The following is a 25545-nucleotide window of genomic DNA, read 5'->3' as shown; positions in this document are numbered from 1 at the left end:
AAAACATGCATATGGGGTATCTGCCAATAATGGTTTGATCGTCCTCTGAAAGGTTCACTGTATCTGGCCATAGAGAGGTGTCCGTTCATCAAGTTATGCCCGTAAGATATTGCGGCAGAGAAGATGCTAATCCAGAGCAGATGAAGTCGATATTCGATGTTTGATATTTGAAAGATGTTGAAGTCGAAGAGAAGAAGTTGATATAGAGTGTGACACGTGACCAAGTTAGGAAGCGGAAGAAACGACGCGAAGTCGATGTAAAAGAAAGACAGAAACGAGAAGAAGATAGAAAAAGGAAGAAGAGAAGAAGATAGAGAAGTGAGAGCGAAGCGAAGGGATAGAAAGATAGGAGACAGGGAGATGAGACAGCATGTCTTACTACGACGTCGACGCTATCCTGACGGACTCGCAGGTGAGTCCCACCGAGATATAGAGACCGCAGGAGCAGGAGAAGAAGGATATCAAGAAGTGAAGAAGTGAAGAAAAGAAGAGATAGAGACTGACTGGAGCAGAAAGTCCCTTGTACTTTTGAGCTGGACGTCCCTAAGCTGGGCTTCCTCGATGGCAACGCTGGCGGCGATGTAAGTCTTCTCCGCTGTATTCTGTCTAGCTGGAGCTATAGATATACAGGCTGACGGACGGACCCAGATAAAAGCTGGCTCCAAGGTCGAGCTGCCTCTCTGGCTGGGCGAGATGCTTGCCGTAGGGTCAGTCGGCCTCTGATATACTGTTATACTGCTATATGCTGATATGTTGTTTGCTGCAGTGCCCGTCAAGGCTCGTCGCCCCTAGTGACGCTGGATCTGCCCAAAGCGCTGTCGGAGCAGGTTATGAACGCTTTGAAGGCCGATCCCAGGACGGTTGACCTGCGGGCTCTGGCGCCTCATTTCTACCGGCTGGGCTGTAGGATCCTACAGCTCTTCGAGGAAGAGGAGATGGCGGACGTGCTCTCTCACGTACGTCCTTGTTTCTCGACATTTATATGGCGTAACCACGAAGCACAGGCATTAACTAACTAACCGCTTGCTAACTCCGTGTAGACGTTCAAGACGAGAGCGATGCAAATATCAGATCATGCACACAATCCCGCTGGGCCGATGTCAGGCCAGGAGTTCCTTCGTGGCCTCGACGAGACTGAGCGCCAACGTGAGTTTATACTTCTACTATTGACCACTGACACTGACTACGGGTCATGGATCGCTGACTTGCACTACCACTGCAGTCTTCCGGGCCGCCCATGAGAGCGTCAAGAGCATGCGAGCCTGGACAGGAGAAACGAAGAAGAAATGATACATACATCCGTGAAACCAAGTTGAACGAGTAACTCTCTCATGGTGTGCACGGTAGACTGTTATTCGTTGCAACGCTCAGGAACACAGGGGTAGAGGGCAGGTTTTTCACCAACCATGGACGGCGGCCGCAAGCTTAACCCTGCTTCGACTTCATAGCGCTGCCCTGGCTACTTAAGCTATTGACCGGGATGCATACGAGCTCCTGCGAGACCTCTGCCAGGGGTAAGTAAGACTAGGTAGATAATTTGAACCAGCTAGTGAGCTTCGGTGTTTCTCTGGAGGCTGGGCCGGCACAGAGAGCGTAGATACACATACTTATAATCCTAGATATCCAAGCAACAGTTGGGCCATTGCTTTATTTATTTCTTGCAGGTGGCTGTACAAGTCGCTCTGCTTCTATATCTTTATTGAATGCTGTGCGCAGCCTCTGTGCACTCCGTAATACCTCCTCGTCTCCGTCTGCGGCTTTGACGGGCTTCTTCTTCTTTCAGGGGGGAGAAAAATACCGAGATGTGAACTTCCAGCCACCGACGCTTTCTACATCACATTTCATAAACACGACTAAATAGCATCTTCACACGCCTAATTCTTGCGTCTGCATTGCTTCTTGCAGACAGAATACGCCGTTTATCCCTGTCACGCTTTCGAACGAGTCACAGATATCGCATTCCTGCGCCCCCCGCCACCTGCAGACGCATTATCAGCTTCAATCCCTTCGTCCTAATCGCTTCCATCTTCCTCGTCCTCTCCGAAGGCCTGTCCTCGATGGTTGCGCGAGCCTGATCGCTACCATCGCCTGAACCGGACTGTGTCTTTGCTCTGCTTCAATTGATCGCTTGGTCATGGATTCGAGGCAGAGACGCTCCTTGGATCCCTCGGGGCGCCTGAACAGTACGCACACCAGCATTTACCTGAACGGCAGGATACGGGATACTGACAGGACAAAAGGCAAGCAGATGGCCTCTGAGCAGTCTCAGAACGTGCGGCCGAGTTCTCGCCTTCATACGCTGAACGATGGCGTCCATATACCTCCTGGTATGTACGCGCTGGAAGTACCGACAATAACACATATAATCACAACACACTTACTGACAAACCCCCCTTCAGAATACAGGCACATACCCGGACAGGTCAAAGACTCTGATGGAGCGCAGAGTGAGTGCTGAATATACAAAAAGCGAAGACTGCGTAGGGGATGCTAACATACCTGTAGGGAGCTCGAGTGCAGCCGCATCTCCCTTTGTGAACCCGACCTCGACTCTCCTCCAGAACCTCATCAACGAACAACGCGCCTCTCGTGGCCCTCGAGCCAGCTCGGCTTGCGAACAGCATCATGTCGAGAGCAGTCTCCAGGCCTCTAACAATGCTGGAACTACAGACCAACAAGAGGACTCGTCCTCTGAGAAGCAGCGCAAGATTAACCATGCCCTGTCAGCTGGCCTCAAACAGCCCCGAGAGATGGGATTTAGGGAGATGGATCAGGTAGGTGACATTGCTACGTCCCTTACAAATGACATATCTAACAAGGAGATAGTATGTATCAAAATTGAACAAGCTGAACTTCGACCTAAAGCTTGAGGTTTTCCACCGTGCGCAGCAAGTATCTGCACTAGAGAAGAAGCTGGAAAAGATGGATGAGCTCGAAGAACAGGTCCAGCATATGGAACTCATGGACCAGGAACTACAGGAACTTCGCGCCACGGAAGAGGATAACCAGCGTCTCAGGGAGTCAAACGAGGAACTCAGGTCAGAACTCGACAAGCGAGACCAGGCCGTCAACGAAGCTGTCGAGCTCATTTGCCAGCTGGAAGCGAAGTTGGAAGCCCTCGAGGCCCAGAGGGAAGAGGAACGTCCTCAGACCGCCAGGCCCTACTCCGGTGACAGTACAGCTGCCGTATTTACTTCCAGCTCGCCCCGGGCACTCACACCCAAGAACAAGATCATCCTAGATGTGCCTGAGCGCACATCTTCCCGCAGGGATAAACGACCGTCGATGTCTCGTAGCTACTCCAACCAAATGGAAGCTCATATTCAAACTCCTACGCCTCCTCCAGGCGCTACTAGGCGTCCTCAGCGTCAGCCGTCCTTTCTTAAAGGAGAGGATAACAATACCAGCGCATTGAGGAACGTATATATGACGGATGCAGACAAGTCTCGAACAACATTCAATGCCTTTTCTGTAAGGGGAACAGATGACGGAACGCATGAGATGGAGTCTCCCAGGTTGAGCGCATTGAGTGAATGCAGCTATCTAGATCCACCACAAAGCCCTTCAGATGCCTATGGACCAGGCCGTTCAAAATTAAAAGTCAATACTGACCTTTCTTGCGCAAAGATCCCTATAGATGAGCCTCTATCTCCTCTAGAGCGCTCTCACAGCACATCTAAGCACCCACCAGGCATCACACGTATCGAACAGTGGATGCAGCCTGATAGGATGGAATCGATGAGATCATCCAAGTCCAAGGAAACCCGCCAGCCAGATGCCATTCTAAGAACACCAACAAACAACCAATTTGCTTTGCCTGGGGCTAAGCAATCTTCGAAGGGATATAACTTTGATCCTCCGTCTTTGGTCATTCCCCAATACAATGTTGCCAGACTCCCTCCTACGCCAGATACAATGAGCACAACCTACGCTGAAATGCGCAACAAATCCAACTCGAGCATCATTGCCGAGCGAAGTAGATATGATCGTTCCAACACTATTGGGCGCACACTCTCGATTGACCGCACGCTTGGGCGCCGTCGATCTGCAAATGACGTCGCTACCACCAGGCCTAGTACAGCAGAAACGGTGTTGTCCGATGGGCTAGAGACATGGAGCGATTCTACTCAACCAGCCTTCATCACAGATGAAGAGTATCAGATGGCAAGCATGTTCCCTTCCTTTGCGTATACACATCGTCCATCTACCCGAACCTTTGACCCTGCCGCCCACGCCGGAGCCGTCAATGAGTTAGGTGTAATTATACCCAAGAACAGGGGCCGTCACAGTCATGAAAAGACTTCCCAGGAACAAATTCGGAAGGTGTCCAATGCCCCATCCCTTACTCCGGAGGATTGGCTGGAGGCTGCACTGCCTGCGTCTTCCTCTAATGAAGATAAAGACATCAAGTCATCTCAGCATAAGCCTTCAGAGCCAATGGAGCACCGCACAGCATATACACAGCAAACACCTCCTTCGGGCAACGGTTTCCGCAACCGAGGTGCCCGTGTTCTTTCTGAACTTCAACCCCGTCGGCGTATCAACCTGCGTCCTCCATTCTTCAACAAAATCCCTACGTATTCTCCTGCGCCCCGAAGCAACTCCATAGCAGGCCTTAGTTTATCCACCGGACATTCACCAGCATCGGTCTCTAAGAATCTGCAAAACGATCATCACCCAGCCCCGTCACCGAGTAATAATGTAGGAGGCACAACGCGAAGACCAAAGACTTCAGAAACAAATGATCATAAACGACGCAGTTCTCATGGGTTCTTTGGCTGGATGAAAGGTTCCGGCACCGTCAAGGATGCTGATCCGTCTCTAACTCCGCCCGCCACTGCAACTTCTGTTCTATCAGCGTACGCTCACCCTGAGCTAGATCAGCAGAAGTCCCCTTCATATACCCAGATGCAGAGAACGCCTATTCGAGGAAGTGCTCGGCCTGGGTCGGCACTCGCATTCACAAATGAATTCTCAAGCTCCCCTACCGAAATGGACCCGCTCTCTGCTTCAATGCATGCAGATGAACCATCAGATAGACGCTCACGCTTCTCCGTCCGCCGACCACGCAGGTGAAAGCAACATAATATCATCCAACCCCCCATCACCTACCTGTATTCACCCACAAATCCGTTAATCCAGCATTGCTTACACATTTTTCAACTATTAACTGTACACTTCAATACCCATACCCATACCCATACCCATTTGTTTCGTATGTATCTTTTCCCATTCGTCCTTTCGACATTCCTGGTGTTTACTTATGATGTTATTCCACTTTTGGGAGTTATATGAGTTTTATCCATCCTCGTACATGCCTCTTTCCCCAAAGACTTGCATGAAATGTATACAAATACGATTTCTTTCTTAGCCTGGCGTTTTATAGGGAAGGGAACGAATGATTAAAGACAAGAAAGAGCGGAGAAGAAAGAATTATAAGTATGAACGAATGTGTTATGGTGATAAAATTAGATGGCATGCTTTCCCAGCCTTTTTGGGATCACGATGCATTCTGGTTAGACGATGCAATGATACAGCTAAATTCGTACTGTTGAATTGGTTTAATAGCAGAGTTTCTTCAAGCTAAGTAAAGTATATTGGGACAATAGGTCTGGGGCTGTTTTTGTATATAAGAAAAGTTACAAAAAGGTGGGCGCAGCTCAGGGGTATATGTATTCGGAAACTTGTAGAAACGTAGTCGACCTGTATACACCGGGGAGCTGTTGTACATATACAAATGAATTTTTCCTTACGCGTATCTCTTCTCAACCGTCTTCCAGTTGATGACATCCCATACGGCGCCAAAGTACTCAGCCTTGCGGTTCTCGTACTGGAGGCTATACGAATATTTGTTAGTAGATGTATATGTTTCCTGGGTACGGAGGGGGAAACTGACTAGTAAGCGTGCTCCCAAGCATCAATACCGAGAAGAGGGATGAATTGGCCAGAGACAGGGTCTTGGTTCTAATAGGAAACGGGTCGTTAGCAGATCAATGATTAGGAAAAGATGGCAGCCTCAACCTACAGCATAAGTCTTGATCTGGATCTTGCCAGTCTGCTTATCCTTCACTAGCCATCCCCAACCACTTCCCTGGATACCAGCCAAAGCAGTATTGAAAGTCTTTTGGAAGGACTCGAGACTGCCAAAAGACTCGTCAATGGCCTTTGCAAGAGCACCAGATGGAGGTTCACCACCGCCAGCGTTCTTAGGAGCCAAGTTCTCCCAGAAAAGAGAGTGGTTGATGTGACCACCTCCGTGGAAGTTGGTCAATGCCTGCAAGGAGACCTGGGTCTGGATATCGGCTTTACCCTGGGCACTTGCGAGTTTCTCGACTGCATCGTTGTAGGAGTTGACGTAGGTTTGATGATGCTTGGAGTGATGGAGCTCCATGATCTTGCCGGAGATAGCTGGCTCAAGCGCGCCATAATCATCTATGAAAATATCAAGTCAGTTATACGTGTCTAATGGCATCTGGAAAGGATATAAGCAGCTTTCGGGAAACCCGACCCTTCCACAGGTGCAACCAAATGATGTAAACAAAACTGGCAATATCGAAAGTCCACAAAGTCGAAGGTATATCCTCCCATCTATCTACACTTACATGGAAGGTCTGGCAAAGCAACCTTGGTGATGAATCTAGCAGACGCAACACCTGCAAGGCCTCGGTTGCCGGCCGAGCGGAATGCTGCAGCTCCAGCACGAGCAGCTGGTCGGAAAAGGGTAGAAGTAGCCATGTTTAGCAAATCTCGGGCCAATACCCAGCACTAGTCGGCTCAATTTAAATATGGCAAGAGGATTGAAGCCTTATATACCCCAATCTCGATAATCTTCGGTAGTGGATGTCGGTATCAACAACGATGTTGACAAGTTTTAGATGCAGAGGTTGATGTTGATGTTGATGTTGCTATTAGTAATCACTGATGTCATCGGCGTCTCGGAGATAAGGAGATATAATTTACCCGATATCAGATTCAACTTTCTTTTTTGAGTGGACGTGTTAGAAGGAGAACAACTTTGAACAACTCATAACTTATCACAAATCTACAAGTCAAAAGAGCTTCATGGAGGATGGGAGCAGAAGTTAGGACGCCCAGTTTTACCCCGCCATTATATCCCTTACTGTATATCTAGTCCAACCTCAATCAACACGGTCCTACAAAGCCAATGGATTCCACATATCGCCCGTCCTTTGCAAGGCCGAAACGGAAGATTAATGATGTGGACTCGGAGGAAGAAGAGGAAGAGGCTTACGCGAGGCCCTCATTCGGGTTTCAGGGGTTTGCGCCTGCTTCGAACCGTTCACCATCCCCTCCGACCATGGCACCCAAAGCAGCTCGCCCAGCATGGAAGAATCCAGCAAACAACGGAAAATCAGGAAGCGGAGGAAAGTCTACCCCCATGGTAGCCAACAGCTTTGCTGCTCGCATGATGGCGAAGATGGGCTACGTGGAAGGTCAGGGTCTTGGTACAAGTGGGCAGGGTATCCTCAACCCTGTGGAAACGGTCCTCAGACCCCAGGGAGTGGGATTAGGTGCAGTCAGGGAGAAATCGCAACAGGCAAAAGATGAAGCCAAACGAGAAGCTGCTAGGAGGGGAGAGGTGCTCGAAACAAGCTCTGATGAAGAACGCAAGCTGCGTAAAAAGCTCAAAGAAAGGAGACAGCGAGAAGGGACCAGCGGTGGGAGCGGAGCCAGTACACCCAGAGGTCCAGCAAAGCAGAAATATAGGACAGCACGCGAGATTGAAGCCGATGCGGCTGGACTGGCGGTTCCTAACGTTCTAAAATCCTTGGTTGATGCTACCGGCAAGGAACAAAAGCTCTTGACATCAACAGCTGGCCTGATGACTCCTATGGAATTTGTCAATGCAAATGAGGGCGAGGCTTGGAAAATCGCTCGACGCGCTCGTCATGACCTTGAAGCATTTGCTGATGAATGGAAAGGCCTCGGCGAGAGGAAGAAGTTTGTTGAACTCGAGGAAGCCCAGATCGTTGACGAAATGGACACCCAGCAATCCAAGTTGGAAAATATTACTGCTTTAACACATGCTATCGAAGGGCTAGAAATCCTGGGTTCAGACGACAGCCTCGACAAAAGATGGGAAGAAGTTACTAAGAGATTGGAAGAGATTGAAACAACCTATCAAGACTTGATCGATGAGTGTCAACTTTCCGAAGTTGCCGTTGCTGCCGTCCATCCTCTGTTGAAAGAGTCTTTAGAGGAGTGGACCCCTCTGTCCAATCCCAAGTACCTAACCTCAAATTTCCGCCGTTTACATAGATTTATGTCCCGAACTAAAAAGCCAAACGTCGAAACACAAAAATACCGTCAGTCAACTACACCCTATGAGACTATGATGTATTCTTTGTGGCTCCCCAGAGTTCGGTCCTCTTTATTGAACGAATGGGAAGTCCTTGTCCCCGGTCCCGCAACTTCACTTATGGAGGAATGGAAAGACCTTCTACCTGGCTTTGTATATTCCAATATACTAAATCAGGTAATCGTTCCTAAGCTCACCACAGCACTGAAATCCTGGAGGCCGAAAAGCAGTAAGCACAATGGGTCATCACAGCACTTTCCGTGGTGGCTCTTCGACTGGCTACGCTATCTCGACGAGCACCACACCGACCCCAAGGCGCCAACTGGTCTTATGTCGGATGCAAAGAGGAAGTTTCGAGTCTTGTTGGACACATGGGACCTGGGTCGCGGCCTTATACACAAAATTGAAGTGTGGAAAGAAGTTCTGGGCTCAGAATTTGACAAAGCTTTACAGAATCATCTTCTACCGCGGCTTGGTCGCCATCTGCGGGAAGAGTTTGACGTCAATCCACAAGATCAAGATTTAACTGCTTTTGAAGATGTGATGAAGTGGAAGGCGTTCTTTAAGCCCAATGTTCTAGGACTTTTGCTTTCGGCCGAGTTTTTCCCAAAGTGGCATGCTATCTTGCACCTTTGGCTCACTTCGGAACCAAATTACGATGAAGTTGGTCAATGGTTCACTTGGTGGAAATCACAAATAGCCGACGAAATCAACTCCGTTCCGGAAGTTTCACAGGAATGGAACCGCGGACTTGAAATGATCAATCTTGCTCTCGACCTCGGAGACAAAGCCAAGACCGATCTACCACCGCCGGCTTCCTCTTCATCTCATCAAAAACCATCACATCACAAACACCGGGACAAGCATGCAAATGGAAAGCCCACGAAACCGCAAAAGGTGCAGATAGAGGAACCAACATTCAAAGATATTGTCGAGGAATGGTGTGGCGATGAGGGTCTCATCATGGTTCCACTTCGTGAGGCCCATTTGCAAAGCGGCCTTCCTCTGTTCCGAATCACGGCCAGTGCCAATGGGAAGGGCGGTGTCCTCGTCTACCTGAAGGGAGACGTGGTGTGGGCGCAAAACAAGAAGATTAAGGACACATGGGAGCCTACAGGGCTGGATGCAGGGCTTGTTTCGCGTGCAGAAGGGAATTGATCCTCCCCTATTATTTGATATTAAGAATTAGAGATGTCCAGCGTATGTACTAATATAATTTATATACCCCTATGCCATACATATTTACTCATCTTCCAGTCTCATTCTATATCTTTGCATCCATAAACAAATCCAATCCCGCTACCGCCAGCCCCGATTATGTAATCACACCTTTTAAGTTAAGGGGCAAAAGTAAACACCAAAAGGTTGAACAAGCAACATTTGGATATCATGGGAAGATAGAACTGTGCCTCTTTTCAGCTATGCAAACCATGTATAGTCCTTTGGGGCGTGCATGCATAAGTTTTGATATTCAACATGTCAATTTATAGACGCTTATTTCGTATCGTCTCTGCGACGCTCTTTTCCTTTCTCTCCATTATTCTTTTGGCCTTGACAGTTCTCTCCCCTGCAGACATAATCTATCAGTCCCGTCGAAACAACGGTCTAGGCAATATCTTTGCCGTCAGTATAGTATATTTACTTACCCTGTCATTCTCATTTGTGATATATGCCGGCCGCTTGTTTACGAACCGCGGCGTTTTCGCTGCAATCCCAAAACCATGGATTCCTGTCGAGAAAGCAGATGTGCCGACGACCGTCAGAAGGCTCGTCGTTGAAGGCTTTCTCCGAAGCTCTGTCATCGCCCAGCAGGCCCGGCCAAGGGATATTACCCAGGATGATACCTCTCATCTTGACCAGTCCCTTCTGATTCCGAGCAATCAAGAGCCTCCGTGGGGTACAATTTCACATGCAGGCTGGACTGCACCACATTGTCCGGATCTTCCAAACCAGGAATTTGAAGCAGTCATCAAAGAACTTCCCCATTTAATAGAGGCCAAAGCTGTATCTCTAGCACCCATGGACCCTAGGTCAGCTTCGCGACTGGGCCATCAAGCGTTTGATAACTCTCAGGAGGATGAGAGGAGACGAGAAGTTCCGGATAAACGCGTCGTCGAGGTACTGCAGAGGCCACCGAATGCGTGTCTCCGCGACTACTTGAATCACCTCAACCACCTCAACCTGATTGATCCCCCTCATCTAATCGGGGATTTCCTTCGGTTGTACGAATGTTCACGGTTCTCAGCGCGGCCGCTTGAGGAGGGCGAATTTCGCGAGATGATGGGGCTCTTTGCTGAAATTTTACGGAGCATGAAAGAAATTGACCCAGCCATCCTTTCAGAACTACAGTCAACGGAGTCATCGGAGGGTAGAGGATCGGTTATCGGCCCAAGTTCGTTTTACGGACCTAGACCTGTCTTTTCAAGCTCCGACCCATCCTTTGTATCCTTTGCGGAGAACACAGGACTTCGGCCATCCCGCTCATGGTATTCTTCAATTTACTCGGCTTCCGACAAGAGCAGCTTCCGCCTCGAGACAAATGACACACGCAGTGTGCGGGCACGACGGACACCATCCACCAGGTCACTACAGTTAATGCGTTCGAATGCCTCCATCAACTCCGGAGAGAGTGTCATCCACCGCACGGTTTCTCATGTGTGAAGATAGATAATTATCAACCATACTCAACTAGCCCCAGCTGGTATTGTTTGCCAATGTTGGGTCATGATGACTCGTGCGTATAAAAACCAAGACAAGGCTTGTATCCTTGATAATATTATCGGCGTTGCAACCCTATAATCGTGTCGGGGTCTCGTCAGATGTTTCGACTGTGGCTTGAATAAGCAGCCTCAGCACACGGGGTGAGCCAAGCTCCTCTTGTGTGGAGTTTTATGCATCATGGGCCTAGCATTCTAGTCGCCTTTCACTACTGAATGTTGAAGCTCTCAAACTCATGTTTCGACTCATGCCCACTTGTCACGAAATATGGAAGAGAAGTGGCACACCGCTCTTGGCTATCTGGCCTGCAGCATCTCGGGTAGCAAAGGAGCCACATTATGGTTTCATGACAACACACCCATATACAGGTTAAAATATTAAACCTAGAGCTGGCTAACACGCTTCCTGGCCTCCTCCACGGTAAAACAAACGGGGCCATAGAGATCGGCATACCAAACGATTTTGGCCATTATCAATATCCATGCTATGAACCCAATATAGACCCCGGCCCTCAGTCACTTATATCTACTTTCTTTCCATGTGTTATAGAAGCATTCCTAGGGGCAACCCTGGTTCGAAAGTCTTAATAGAGGGAATTACCAAATCCACAAAGTGATATTGATAACTCGTTGCTACATGATGGAAATAAAATATTTCGACACAAGTTATCGAAGGTGAAGAACAAGATGTATATAATAATAGACCGTAATCTTCATAGTTCTCTCATTGTGGGTCGTTTTCGGTTCTGCGATGCGTCAAATCCGCAAGTTTATTCGCAGAAGGCCAGTAAAAGGAAAGGCATATGTCATCGTGAGAGCTAAGGCTTCCCTTCATCCGAACGAGCTATCTACCACTTCTTTTTGTAGATTAAACCGTTTCCAACCCGGCCAGTCCACTTAGTCCTGCATATGCAGTGTGAGTTAGTTAACTATGTGCGATACTTAGGTTCGGATGCCATGACGCCGGCTTTCTTTTGTACAGTTAGCTAATGCCAGTGATATTTTTGACAGGTAACTAGTTATCTCCACCACACTCATCTACTTGAGAAGGTTGAGATAGTGGGATAGCTTCTTATCAACTCTAGACGTATTTCAATAGCTGACATTTGGTATCAGACGAAGAGTAAAAAGTAACATGGAAACAAAGTTTGTTGGTTAACTATCTAAAATCAGATATCCACGTGATCATCTCTAGCGCCTATTTTTCCGCCGAAGCGACGCCTAAACACCATCAGATAAGATAAATTTTCAATCTTGATCTGATAACCCCCACAATGGTCAACTAAAGATATCAACAACATAGCCCACTATGCAGGCTTTTCTAAAGAGAGGGCTCTCGTCGCTCTCTCTATCCGCTTCTTCTTCTCGGTCGAATCTTACTACATCAACTGATAACCAAATCAATGATATTCCGGCTGAGACAGACGATGATGAAGAATCTAGTGCGGAGACACCGGTAACTTTTACCACTGCCAGCGAGGATGTACTTTTCCCCAAAGTCCGTCCGGAATTAGACGGAGAAGAATGTGATAGGGATTGCGCAAGCTGTACGATCCGATATCCCGCAAAATTTGTTGTGGACTTGGAAGATAAGCTATACGGGAATGTTGGAGGATGGGCAACACACGTCCTTATTGCGACGGGCAAGACAGACTGGGTTCGAGATATTGCCGATGAAGAAGGCAGCGTTATGGAAGCTGTTGAGAAGAGCGGCGTGAAGCCTGCGAATGGGGTATGTGTATATTTGCCGTAGGACAGAGAGGGAAGATTGTGGCCATGCTAATACGTCTATATTATTAGACACTTAAACTATCAGCCTCTAACATGCCGGTACCGGATGAATACCACATGTACCCTGATGGCGAGCAACCGACAACAGCCTTGATATTACCTGCATTCACGATAGTTGAGAATGTCACACCCGCGCGTGCACCTGATCTGATCCACCAATTCGTCAATAAGTCTGCAACAACGACCACACCGCTAGACCAGCCGCCACTGCTCAGTAAACCTCCCACCGTAGATGCAAACTTAGCCGAAAACACAGAATCAGGGAACCGGGCCCCGGCTATAGATGGCAGCAATACCGAGAGAGATGATGAGGTGGCCAATGCTACTGAGATTCCCACGCCACTTCGCTCCCGTCCTTGTCCACATGCGGCAGTGATACTGCTCTGTTCACAGCGTACCCGCGATGCACGATGTGGGCAATCTGCTCCCCTGTTACGACGTGAGTTTGAACGCCACCTACGTCCGTTGGGCTTGTACCGAGATCTTCATGATGAAAGGCCTGGCGGGGTAGGCATATACTTCATCTCACATGTGGGAGGACACAAATATTCCGCCAACGTGATGGTCTATCGGAGGAGAGATTTCGAGTGGTATAAAAAAGAGGCGCAGAAGGAAAACGAAGGAGAAGATGGCAATCGCGGAGATGGGGTTGATGGTGAGAGTGAGGGTGCCGTTCAGGGGATATGGCTTGCCAGAATCCGTCCAGAAGACTGTGAAGGTATCGTCAAATACACCGTACTTAAGGGCAAGGTTGTTAAGCCCGATACACAGCTGAGGGGAGGTTTTGATCGAGAAAGGGGATTAATCAGCTGGTGAAAGCAGGTATGAATGAGTTAACCGGTGGATACAACTGATCAAGTAAGGAACATGGCGTTTGGCTTGATATTCTTTGTTATTCCACGGTCAACTCTTTTCTTATTATTGATCAATCCTGTTCACGTTCGATGGGCTGTTCATCTAACTAGCGCAGTCTATCCGAGCAGGCTGCAGAGCAGTTAACTGCTACTTTGCTTTGTCTTGGTCGCATTCTTTCTTTTTCTTCTTTTTTCACCTTGTTCCCGCTTGTATCATTCGTTCTGTGTATCGGGTGTAACCCCTGTATACATCTATTGGTTAATGTAGCACTCCGGCTTCGATAGGGTGAGATACCCTGAACCCCCATGTCTGCCGTGTTGCTCTAGTTCGCGCCTGCCTTGCATATTTAGCAGTTGGTGCAATGTAACATGCAACGCCCAAGCTACGACCGATGGCTATCAAACAGACAGACAAGTTGGCATGGCGTGTAACGACAGAGACGGCTCAGGGTCAAAGGAGCTTCTAGGCTGCCCATCCTTGTGGCTGGGGGGGCATGTAGGCCGAGGCCGCTGAAATATGCACTGCAAGGGTATACAGACTGTCTATAGGACATACCTATGTATGTAACTATAGCTCCTAGAGAAATCGGGTTCGTACAGGTCGTGCAACGTTCATTTCAAAGGTAGCACTGATACGCAGAAGTATCGGCACAGAGTCATGTTTGGAACGTATTTGGTGGGCTCTTCCACTGGTCCATTCTAGTATCAAATGAGGCCTTCTTCTTTGTAAATTGTACCTTTCAACCTGATACAGAGGGTAAACTGGAAGAAAATAGAGCAGTGAGCACCAGGATGTGTGGCATGTATGTGCGCGTGCTACCTGGCACCATCGAAGCTGTCTGGCCTATCATGTTACACTGCTTTCGATTGTGAGACAGCATAAGTCGAGCGTTGCGGCGTGGGCTGGCTGGCTGGCTGGCAAGACAGGAGGAGGTCGACACTGTTGGGCAAAGGGAAGGACGCGGGCCTTTTTCCTATCTTTATGAGTGATCATATGCATAGAAGTGTCTGCTGTCTTTCTTTCGAGAGCGGGAGATCGATCTATTGATCAACCTTAACGGCGAGTACATGGTGATCGTGTCAAGAATAATATAAATTAAAAAAGAAAAAGAATAGTAACATGGATGAAACGTAGTTAAACTGTCTAACGTCTCACCGATGAGATGAGGCATGATATTAAATGTCAAAAGCCATATCAGTTACTATGCTAGGGTGGTCTCTAGGTGGCTTTTTTAAAATATATATGGCCGCTTGTAGATCCAATTAACTTCCCATTCATTTTCGCTGTGTCTCCGTATAAACATTTTAAAAAGGAAAAATAGAAGAAAGGAAATGTAAAAACGAAAGGAAGTAAAGGAAAAATAGACAAAAGCGTAAGTAAGTATAAACAAGAATAGATATATACCAAAAACGAAGCCATCAACCATCAGCCATGGTTCAGTGGTCCGCTGAGTTCGGTAGAAGTAGACATGGCCCGTCCATTGGATTCCCATGTCTCCTGCCGTCCTCGTTTCCTCCGCCATATGATTAAATAAGGGGATATATGGATGAGTAACGGAATAAATCAAAGGTATCGATGAGAAACAGGGAGAGGGCAGAACAGCAAAAAGCCTCTTTGTATAGAGAGAAAGGAAAGGAATGTAGAGAGAGAAATGTATCAGTGGAGATGGTAGAAGGAGATATATGTATAGATATATCAAGGCAAGACAACGTCACCGGCCATTCCACGCACGTAGATACAGAGATATAGTGATATATTTCAACGCCAGATGAAAAATGAAAGCTATGAAAAATGATAATGACGATGATGCAGAGAATCCAACATAAATAACGCCTGGCCGTTTCCAAGTTTCCGGGCCGTTCAGTAGATAGATAAAACTAGAGTAAAACAAGTAAAAAGAAGAGGAAGAAGAAGGATCCTGGCTTATGTATTTAGCCTTTGGCCTTTTGCTGGTTCCGTTCCCGGCCCGTTCCGGTCCCAAAAGGTAGAAAATGGAGGTTCGAAAGGTTCAAAAAAAGCGATATAGGGTATTCGCAGACGAGGAAAAAGAAGAAAGGGGGCGCGGGATGGAGCGGGTCGGGAAAAGAGTAGTATGTAGGGCAGACTGCGCTTGGTAGGGGTGCATTTTTAATGAATAACTCGTGCATTTGCATTCATCTGTTTTGCGTAAAGACCTCGTAATCGTCGTTGTATCGCTATGCATGGTAGCCAGCGCTATGCTAACTTAAGCCCAAAAACTCCCAGTTCATTTGATCTGGGTATGCTGATCCAAAGAATCTTTGCTGGCCATGTTTCATTTGGTCGAATTCCTTCATGTATTGTCCGCCAGCTCCACCTGCAACGACTGGGAGAACCTGGAAGCCTCCGTCCGCCTGGTGCGGAATTGGAACCGGCTGCGGCGCTTGTATCCGCTGCTGCTGGGGCATGGATACCGAAATGGGATGGTTGTATGCAAGGTGGTCCATAGACGTTGGTGTGGAGACGGGTGCTGAGGTTGTGATTGGGATATCATAACGGGGGATCTGGGATGAGATCATGCCCGTTGTGACATAGTGCACCTGTGGCGGGAGAATGGGTTGTTCTGCGGAGATGGGGATGGAGTGTACGGTTGTTGGTTGGGCTTGGGCATGGAAGTAGTCCGCTACAGGTACGGCTATTATTGGTGAATGCTGTTGTTGGTAAGGGGAATGTTGTTGTGGCCGTGGCTGAGATTGTAAATGTTGCGGTTGTGACTGGAGCTGCTGGTCCTGCGGCTGAGGCTGTTGCGATTGTAGTTGGTGTTGCGGTACTTGCGGCGACTGTGACATCATTGATATCGAATGCTGCGCCTGTTGGGAGTAGAGCTCTGACTCGCATGATTGCGCAGACGGCGAGACGGCCTCTGGTTGGTGTGAACGGCTTTGGTGTTTGGTGAGGGTTGTCTTGCGACAGAAGCTATACATCATTTAGTCAATTGCGCAGTCCTTTCTCAACGGCCACCCTCCCCTGGTGGTAATGGAGGACAAACCTTCTATCACAAGTCGGTTCCAGACACTTGTACGGTCGTCGGCCGGTGTGTATCCTTCTATGTCTAGCAAGACTCGACGACTAGATAGAATGTTAGATAAATGTTCTATTCCTCCACCATAATAAAAGAGAGATGTACATCTGAGAATGCCTTGCTACAGTTTGCAAAGTTGCAGACATGCGGCTTCTCTCCCGTATGTGTGCGCGAGTGCACCGTCAACGCCGAACGCTGGATGAAGCTTTTGGTACAGTTCGGAAAGTTGCATCTATACGGCCGCTCGTTCGTGTGAATCCGGTAGTGCCTGCAGAGATCTGATTTGCGATTGAACACCTGCGATCCATAAATGTTAGCAGGTGTAAAAGGTGCATCCTTTAGTAGCATCGGAAATATCAGAAGCATCTGAAGCATAGAGGATGAGTAGTTGCATCTGCGGTCAGACATACCTTTTTGCATGAGACCCACGAACACGGAAAGCTACGTGTGCGAGGCATGATAGCGGTGCGTGCGAAAGGAAGGGGATGGAAGAGAAGGTCGTCGGGTCGACTTCTACTGGAACATGCACCACGGCACGGGTGAATGGAGGAGATGGAGACGTCGGAAGGAGGATGCGAATGCGCTGTCCGGTGTTGATGGGCCTTTTGATAGAGGTTGTAGCAAGTGGTGCGAGAGACCAGGTCGAGGCCGGAGAAGTGCGAGCAGCAGCGATCTTAATATAATATTATAGTCATGAAGCATGAAACAGACGAGGGGAGCAAATGAAATGGCAACAAGCCCAGCAGCCAGATAGCAAAGTAATCGGCAGCAAGCGATCTCTCTACTCTCGTTGTGAGTTCGTAGCGGCAGCAGGGCAAAAGAGAAGAAAGTCAAAAGTCAAAGCCAAAAGCAAAAAGCTACAGTTAGAAAGCAAAGAAGAAAAGAAAGGAAAGTGAAAGGGCAAAAAAGAGAAGAGGGAGAAGAAGAAGAGGCAGAAGAATAAGAACGAGGGTGAAACCACGGTGGAAAAAGCAAGGCTTTCTTTTTTTTTTTGAAGCAACAGACCCAGCCCTGCGTCTGGCTTGACTTCAATGTCCTCTTTTTTTTACACAGAGTATCAAAAAAGGAAGCACAGCGCAGGAGAAGCACCACCGAGATTCTCGATGTGTATGTTTCTTTTGGAGGAGAGCCAAGTGGTTGACTAACCTTCCAGGACGCCGGTGTTTGCGGCGAGGGATGAGAGAGCAAAAGGAAGACGGGGAAGAAAAAGCAAAACGGCAAGACTAAGAGACTAGCAGGTGGATATTCGTTCGTCTGGTGTGTGGGCGGCGGACGTGGAGAAGAGACGGATGGGGGTGGAGGAGAAAGTGAAGAGGGAGCAGAGGAGGAGGAGGAGAAGAACGAGACAGCGAGAGAGGATGGCGAGGGCCTTTTTTGTTTTTTCTTTTAGTGCTATTTTCTTCTGATGTTCAAGGAGAGAAAAAGAAGGTTAGGTTATGAGCGAATAAGGTTTAAGTTAGGTGTGGGTCAAGTGTTTTTTAAGGTTAGCACTTTTCGGATGATCTCTTGGCGGCGCTAGTCCTAGACGGGCGTATTAAACGAATAACACTTTACATACAGTTACATACGTTACATACCGTACAGCTGACTCAGCATGGCTACCACCAGTAGCGCCTGACTTGATTTGACATCGACAACATGCCAGGACAAGAGAAGCCAGCGCAGAAGAGACAGGGTGGCGGAGAGAGGCAGAGACCGGAGGATAGGGCAATATGGAGCCATATACAGGCTGGCATATAGCGGGATCCTACGCTACCCGGCTCGATCGATCTGATCGATCGATGGACATCTAACAGGGGTACTCGATTATCAATAATAATTGTCACAGAAACAGGACTGACTGATGGACGGACAGAGACAAGACAAGAGACACACGGACAGAGAGCTTCTACACTTTGATCTGACAGTTAATGCCGTTGGGATGCTGCATGTCTCCGCGGCCTCTGTCTCTTGTCTATGCAACGGTGGCGTCGAACCCATGTGTCTGGTGCAACATATCTTCCGGAGTACGGAGTACACCACACAAAAACAGTCAAGAGACAAGAGGCATCGGCAGGACCAGCGCCGGTTGACTGGTTAGAGGACGACTTGCCCTGTGCAGACTCGGCTGGGCCTTACTGGCGGCTTGCTGGCTTGCTGGCTTGCTGTTGGATTCAACGCTGCTTGGTGGAGTGGGTAAACGAAAGGGGAGAAGAACAATATGCACGAAGTTCGTACATAGAAATCCTCCCTTAACGGGCAGAAAGCGGCACAGGTTGAGGTTGAAGTTGCCTCTTTCTGTCGTTCGTGTGAGTGCGACAGCCAATCGTGGGATTCAGAATAAAATGATTCAAGCACAACCAGAACAGGAGACGAGCATACTTTGCTTTTTGTGAGCTTTTTTTTTTTTTTTTCTTTTCTCCCCCGATTTCCTGTGAAAATTTGAAAAGGAACAGATGGAGGGGGTACATGGCCTTTTTTTCGTTTTTGAACCAACAGGTCAAGTTGGCTTGCTTGAATTTTTTTTACTCTGTCCATGATCGATTACATGATTTCGTTCTGTCATCGATTGAGCGAGTTTGTCCCTGGCCCTTGTCCTTGCCCCTGTTCTTGCTTGGCTCGTCCTACGTGCCCTTCACTCTGCTCTCTGTTCTGCCAGCAGAGACTTAGTGAGTTTTGTGAAAATCTGCCCTTCGAGAAAGTACATATCATCTCGCATACTTTACGGGCTGCGTGCATGGTATAGCTGCAGCCATCTTTGCCTTGCATCTGCATTGCCTCCCACCCAACAAGCCTCTCTGCCTCCTCATTGGCGGTCACCCCCACTGGCCCCGGTCGAGGCGAGAAGCAAAAAACAATGACAAAAAGGGGGTGGGAGTGGCCATGTGGCAGGCTGAAGCAAGTGGTGGGATGGATGACAGATACCTCAAGCGAGTGAGAAACCAAAACGCTGAGGGAGTTGTCCACTTCGATATTCCACCAACAAGAACGACTGTTTGAAGACGCCGGCGAGCGCCAGACGGGATATCAAGATCCACTAACGTCGTGGTTTGTGAGTGCGTATATGGATTCAGTTCAAGCACTTACGAGGCGTGAACATAGTCTTACGTCTGGCTCCAACTGGCTGGGCGTGCTAACTGCCTCTTATCCACCTGACGAGCCGGCCTGTTGGGAATGCTCTGTTTCTTGACCCTGTCTTCACATCGCTCTCGTCAAGGGTGGCCCGTCCATATACGACAAATATACATATGTAAGTATACAGCCTGGGCTTGCTTTACGGAGTGCAGGCGAGCTGCTACCACTGTGAGGTACAGTACTAGTTTACGCCATCTATCGACTGACTATCGTGCCGCTGTGAAGAAGGATACGAGGATGGATGGGCGCCTCCCCGCATTATACCAAGCAAGTAGACCAGACTGAACAGGGAGCGAGAGGCCCAAAATGAATGAGGAAGAAGAAAAATCAATAATAAATGATATAGATAAATCTCCATCTTCGATCGATAGCGGCCGAGAAATGCGGCGGGAAAGAGGTCGAGAATGCAGCGGCAGGGATCGTATTACTTAATGGTAAACTAAGGGAAAGGGGGAAAAAGAAGGGGAAAGCAAAGGAATATGCCGCCTGAATGGAAATCATTATCACTGGTAAGCAGTTCTCTATTCTTCCGTACCTATACTTCTGTCATCGCCCGTCTGTATGGTGATGTATACAGATAGCGACATATGCAACAACAAAACCTCGCCATTTCAGAGTAAGGCCAATACAGAGTACTAGTTCCCGTCTCCAGTGGGTCGACAGGAAAGGGGAAAGCTCCATCTTCATCTCCATCATCTCCGCCCTCCCTGCTGTCCCCCATCCGCGTCTACAATCTACCAACAGAGTAAGCGGATAGTCGAACATAATGGAGACAGCGTATACGAATATGCATGCGTCGACACACCAGAGTGCCACGACGGTGGCCATCCCAAAAGGCCACTATCTACCAGACGATCTCGACGGCCAACTTGACGCAGTAGATGTCAGGTCCCATTTTTCTTGTTTCTTCTATGACCAAAAAAAATCATATTCCGTATAAAACTTTTTTCATCACATATTGCTACTCCGTACAGAGTACTAGTGAGTAGATCACTCAATCATCTCCATGTGGTTGAACACGCAACGAGGACCACCACTGCTGCCATATTATTTTTCAACAGCAAACAACGATAAAATGATATTCATAGCAAGAGGAAATACTAGGTTGGCTAGTAGATGGAGCTTTTGCTTTTGCCTTGACTGATATCGAGACTAAAGAGCTTGATGCTTGATAATCATCAGCTAAGCACGGCGTTTCATTTCGATTAATTGAGACCTTGCTTCGTGACCAGAGCTCATGGTAATGGCAACATAAGCCAGCGCGAGATGAGATAAGATGAGATGATACGAAAGGCCGGACTAGATACGTCGAGAGCTTGCAGCCAGTTGGAGCGGAAGAGTTGGCCGACGCTATATGTCTATGGTGCCGGCCGTATAACCCATATCCTTGCTCCCGCTCAAATGCAAGTCATCTATCAAAATATCATCATGTTAACGATACCAGATAGCAACAGGAGCGCCAACTCAAGTCGACACAAAAAGAGCGAGGGAGAAAGATGGGAAAAAAGCAAAGACAGCAGGAAAAAGGAAAGAAAGCTGACCGGCGAATTCAAAGTTACCACTACCACCAAGGTACATGGACTTGCAGCAAGCCCCTTGCAATCTCTCTCCTTGTCTGCTTGGAGGACAGCGAAGATGCTGCTTACGCAAGAGGTACGGAGTACAGGCATCATGGGTCAGCCAGATCGAGGCAGACACACAGAGAGACAAGCATCAGGCATCGTGAGTATCAAGCATAAACACCACCCATGGTTGATGGTTGACTTGCAGCTTGGAGGCACGAACCACCCGCTCGCTCGTCCCAGAAACCCGCCCGGTCCTGGCTCGACACTAATTTGGCTAGCTAGTACGGAGTAGCTCTTCTGCTCCAACGCTGCATCTTCACAGCAGTAACAGTATCTGTCGCCTCTAGATCAGAAGGCGGGACCAGGAGATGGCGATGCGCAAGTCCAGAGCCATCGCTTACCAGGGATACGAATGACTGTCTTGCTCTATGAGATTGTGACAAAGTTAAAGCCATGCAGATGATAGCCGTGACAAATACGCTTATGTCTCTTACTCATGTTGACGCTGGCAATTGAACCGAAGAGCAAAAGCATAGTTATCCAGACTGAAGGAGGATCGATGTGACGGAACGACGCAAACACGATGGCGTGGGATCTCCGCGCTCATACCAAGTTCGTACCTATATTCCGGGTCTAATGAACAGGACAAACTGAGCCACAATGTGTGTTTTGGTCAGGCCAGACAAAGCAACTGTGCGGAACAAGAGCTTTGGGGGAGACTGAAACGGCGAGGAGACGGGAGCTAAAGGCGTATCCTTCTGTCTCGGTCCGTCGATATTGAGAAACGGGCGACCTCGGCTAGGAGATATGAGAGTTACGGAAGATGCTGTTTGGTAGCCTCTTCTTTACCACCAAGCAACCAAATTGCCCGTCTAGAGATAACGGCGGCAGCAGACACGGCAGTAGCCCGAGTGGATGTCGTTCTCCGTCTAGAAATTCGGGCCATCTGCTCTGTATAGAGTACGTAGTCAGAGTCAATAGTCCTCCTTTCCTCTAACACCCACTCCTGGCGCTACATCAACTCGTACCGAAGGGAGGTAGCGAGGAACTATCAGAGATCTATCCTTCGATCCCGTCTCTTTGCCTCTCCACTGCTGGCTCACGGTTCTCGTTTCGAACTGCCGTCCTCTGTTTCAACGGGCGACGCGGATCGACATGGCTTGCCACTTGCGTCCTCCACGCAATATTCATCAACACCAACGCAGGAATAACCAGCTTTGCTTGCTTTTATTTTGCCTTTGTTTCTTTTTCCCCACCATCCTGCCGCCTGTCATGACTGGCTCATGATTGATTGATATTTATATCGCTTCCTCCCTTGTACCCCACAGGCTGGGCGTGGGCGATTGATTGATGGCGGTTTTGAAGAGAAATGAGTCTTTGAGGCTCCAGAACCAAGACCGAGTCCGAAACTGTCGGGACAAACTGTGGATGCAGACCATCGGCTGCCACACGATACGTGCGGTTTATGCTCCGTACTCTCCAGGCCCAGCTCAAACGCTGTGCACGCGACATCTGAGTGTACGCCCGTACTTCGTGACTTCGTCCGTGTAGGTAGTCCGTACTCCGTACACGCTTCCGGAAAGGGCGCTCCCTCCGTCCAAGTTAAGGAGCATTGTCCGGCAGCCCGTATAATTGTACGCACCGCACCCCCATCTCGGAGCAATCAGCCGGAACCAATCCACAGCTCTAGCAGTGCCTTATTCGGGCTCTCTCCAAACCTGGCTTTCGGCTGATTAACCCTAGATGGGCCGCCGTTCAGTCCGAAACGAACGCAGAGAATATCTCGACTCTGACATGAACTAGCTCGCCCCGATGATCAACTGCTATTCATAGTATCTTCTCCTTCGAATGAGACTCGTCCGTCGCCGCTCCATTCGCTCCTCAATTCTTCCCTTAGCCTTAACATTGGCTGCCTATTTCCTGCCTCTCAAACCGTAGTTGGCAAAAAGACGCAGATTCATCACCGAACCGAACCACAGGTTCAGGCCGGGACGAGAAAACAAAAGAAAGGCACAAGTCCCACCCAAAAAACGCCACGCTAGTCACTGGCCGTTACCTGGCTTTACGCCTAGTTTCGCGGTGCTAACTTGTATAAACGGCGGGTGGTACCGTCGTTACCAATACTTACAAGTGCCATTACTAGGTTGGCCTTCTTAAGCGCGACTTTCACATGCCCCCATAAAAAGTAAGCGGATGTTGCAAAAGGCCGTGGGATCGAAAATTGATAGAGTGCGTACTTACTCCGTATGAGTGTATATATAAAAAAGGGGGCTGTCCCGAGAAAATGATTTGGCCCCCTCCCGTCCTATTTTAGCGCTCCCAGGAGCAAGGCATCACCTAACTGATTCCAGTTTAGTATGCGGCACCCAGTCTGTATCAGACCACATGCTATGCCATGCTAGCAAACTTCAATCCCAGTACGGAGTTACATGGGGTCTAAAATGGTGGGCTAACGGCGACTCCGCCGCTAATGACAACTGCGATCTTTTTTCGGTTCATGTCTTGTAATTATGCCAGAGCCCAGCGTCCCCGTCTTTTGGAGGAGTTTATTGCTTGGTACCCCATATGGAGCATAGCATAATTGCGCATCGTTCTCCGCGCGCTGACCGTCCCGAGAACACGGAGTTGAGGCCGCAGCCGACTTGGTGGCCAGGAATCTAAATATAATAATCTGGATACCCACACTTGTTAGAGGGAAATTAGAGAGGCCGCGCTATCGAACGAACTAACACTAACGGACGGAGGTTCGGACGGGACCAGGACAGGGGTGTTTCCTCTCTCTCCGATGGTTTTGGATATTGGAGAATAGATCGAAGTCTACTCCGTACTCAATATTGGCTTCAGCACTCCAGACTGAGTAAGTATGGAGTGATGATTTGGGGTAGGTTCCAGTGATCCTGGCCTCATGATTCTGTCGCTCCTTTCCCTTCTCTCTCCCTTGCATGGTCGTTTACTCCCCCCTTTTTTCTTCCAGTTCATGCATGCAAGTTCGCTGTTGGTTCTATGGATATTTTGTTGGTTGACACCGAGAGAATGGGCCAGCTTTCTCACCTAGTAGATGTGGGAAAAAAGAGCCCAATCCAGACCAACATCCCTTGTCTTCTCTACCATAAGAGAAGGAGTTTCCGCCGTCGTTGTTGATATTAGCTAGCCTTGCTTCCCGTAAGCCCTGTCTGCGATCCACTCCCGCCGCCGTTGACCAGCTGCACGGCATTGCTGACCACAAATATTTCCCAACACCATCCTGGAGCTATATCAACACTCACATATACGCATGGAATTGGGACTCACTACGTACGCAAGTAAGCATCGAACCCGGCTTCTGCCTCTCGAAATGACAAGTAGCGCAACCATAGAGTCTTGGTATCTTGGCATTTCGGTTATTATCTCCAGTTGTGATGTTTCTTGCAAGGATATCGTACAGCCGTATACACAAGCATCAGTGATGCCCATGGTGCTTGTATTGTACTCCGTACTCCTCTCTGTAGAGACGATATATTGACATGAGCCTCGACAACTATGTCAACGTCAACAGGCCAGGTCACGTTGGCTGAGTCTTGACGGGGTTGTTTCTTTTAGGTAATATCGCAGGCTGTGTCTGGCTGACTTGGATCATTTCTCTTGATACTTTTCAGTGCTTGATTGATTGTTGCATGACATTATTCGACATTGAACTAGGATGACGAAGAGGCCTTTTTGTTTTGGCTTTTGTTTCTGCCTTTGGTTCTGCCGCTGGCTCATGTCTATCACGAGCAGACGATGTGACCTTAACTCATTTGTGCACCAAGTTTACGGAGTATATTGACATAAGTAGTACTCTGTAGCAAAGGTGAGACAAGGCGAGGCCAGGCGTACTGCAACCCCGGATTGACTGTGGATGAAATCGAAACCACACTCGTATGGCATCTTAGATCGCCGATATGGATGTTCTGGGCTGATTTCGACAGAAAAGATTCCTAAGTCAAAGATGTCGCGAGCAGAGAGAGTTCATAGCCGACGATCATCGTCCTTGAATGAAGCCGAAGTTCATCCATTAGGCTATCCAGCTGGCCAGGATGTGGTTGGTAAGGTAGGTAGATCTTTTGTTAGGTCTAGGATGGTTAAGTGCTCACGAACACTCCTCATTGAACGAACTACTAGTTA

The 25545-nt window shown here is 48.5% G+C and overlaps 7 protein-coding genes across 7 annotated transcripts; 5 read left to right on the top strand and 2 right to left on the bottom strand.

The window, feature by feature from the left end:
* Nucleotides 1-370: 370 nt before the first annotated feature.
* MGYG_06792 (DNA replication complex GINS protein psf3) lies at nucleotides 371-1290 on the top strand (the record flags this gene model as incomplete). The annotated part of the gene is made up of 6 exons (XM_003170753.1): nucleotides 371-412; nucleotides 513-581; nucleotides 649-707; nucleotides 767-956; nucleotides 1041-1146; nucleotides 1223-1290. The coding sequence occupies 6 exons, from the start codon at nucleotides 371-373 to the stop codon at nucleotides 1288-1290; spliced, it is 534 nt and encodes a 177-aa protein (XP_003170801.1).
* Nucleotides 1291-2113: 823 nt separating this feature from the next.
* Nucleotides 2114-5076, top strand: MGYG_06791 (hypothetical protein; the record flags this gene model as incomplete). The annotated part of the gene is made up of 4 exons (XM_003170752.1): nucleotides 2114-2327; nucleotides 2400-2447; nucleotides 2506-2774; nucleotides 2827-5076. The coding sequence occupies exons 1-4, from the start codon at nucleotides 2135-2137 to the stop codon at nucleotides 5074-5076; spliced, it is 2760 nt and encodes a 919-aa protein (XP_003170800.1). The 5' UTR covers nucleotides 2114-2134.
* Nucleotides 5077-5749: 673 nt separating this feature from the next.
* MGYG_06790 (superoxide dismutase) lies at nucleotides 5750-6735 on the bottom strand (the record flags this gene model as incomplete). The annotated part of the gene is made up of 4 exons (XM_003170751.1): nucleotides 5750-5837; nucleotides 5897-5964; nucleotides 6026-6432; nucleotides 6603-6735. The coding sequence occupies 4 exons, from the start codon at nucleotides 6733-6735 to the stop codon at nucleotides 5750-5752; spliced, it is 696 nt and encodes a 231-aa protein (XP_003170799.1).
* A 430-nt stretch (nucleotides 6736-7165) lies between these two features.
* MGYG_06789 (hypothetical protein) lies at nucleotides 7166-9478 on the top strand (the record flags this gene model as incomplete). The annotated part of the gene is made up of 1 exon (XM_003170750.1): nucleotides 7166-9478. The coding sequence occupies one exon, from the start codon at nucleotides 7166-7168 to the stop codon at nucleotides 9476-9478; it is 2313 nt and encodes a 770-aa protein (XP_003170798.1).
* Nucleotides 9479-9796: 318 nt separating this feature from the next.
* Nucleotides 9797-10981, top strand: MGYG_06788 (sucrase/ferredoxin domain-containing protein; the record flags this gene model as incomplete). Its single annotated transcript, XM_003170749.1, has 1 exon — nucleotides 9797-10981. The coding sequence occupies one exon, from the start codon at nucleotides 9797-9799 to the stop codon at nucleotides 10979-10981; it is 1185 nt and encodes a 394-aa protein (XP_003170797.1).
* A 1365-nt stretch (nucleotides 10982-12346) lies between these two features.
* Nucleotides 12347-13644, top strand: MGYG_06787 (sucrase/ferredoxin domain-containing protein; the record flags this gene model as incomplete). Its single annotated transcript, XM_003170748.1, has 2 exons — nucleotides 12347-12769; nucleotides 12838-13644. 2 exons carry the CDS (start codon nucleotides 12347-12349, stop codon nucleotides 13642-13644), a joined length of 1230 nt encoding a protein of 409 aa, XP_003170796.1.
* Nucleotides 13645-15902: 2258 nt separating this feature from the next.
* MGYG_06786 (zinc finger protein 273) lies at nucleotides 15903-17181 on the bottom strand (the record flags this gene model as incomplete). Its single annotated transcript, XM_003170747.1, has 4 exons — nucleotides 15903-16617; nucleotides 16691-16770; nucleotides 16829-17020; nucleotides 17134-17181. The coding sequence occupies 4 exons, from the start codon at nucleotides 17179-17181 to the stop codon at nucleotides 15903-15905; spliced, it is 1035 nt and encodes a 344-aa protein (XP_003170795.1).
* Between the last annotated feature and the right edge of the window lie 8364 nt (nucleotides 17182-25545).

The sequence above is a fragment of the Nannizzia gypsea genome, genomic scaffold (genome assembly GCF_000150975.2).
Source record: "Nannizzia gypsea CBS 118893 supercont1.6 genomic scaffold, whole genome shotgun sequence".
In the NCBI taxonomy this organism is placed as follows: domain Eukaryota; kingdom Fungi; phylum Ascomycota; class Eurotiomycetes; order Onygenales; family Arthrodermataceae; genus Nannizzia; species Nannizzia gypsea.
The sequence above is the reverse complement of the archived record's forward strand: the minus strand, read 5'-3'. Positions and strand labels throughout refer to the sequence as shown.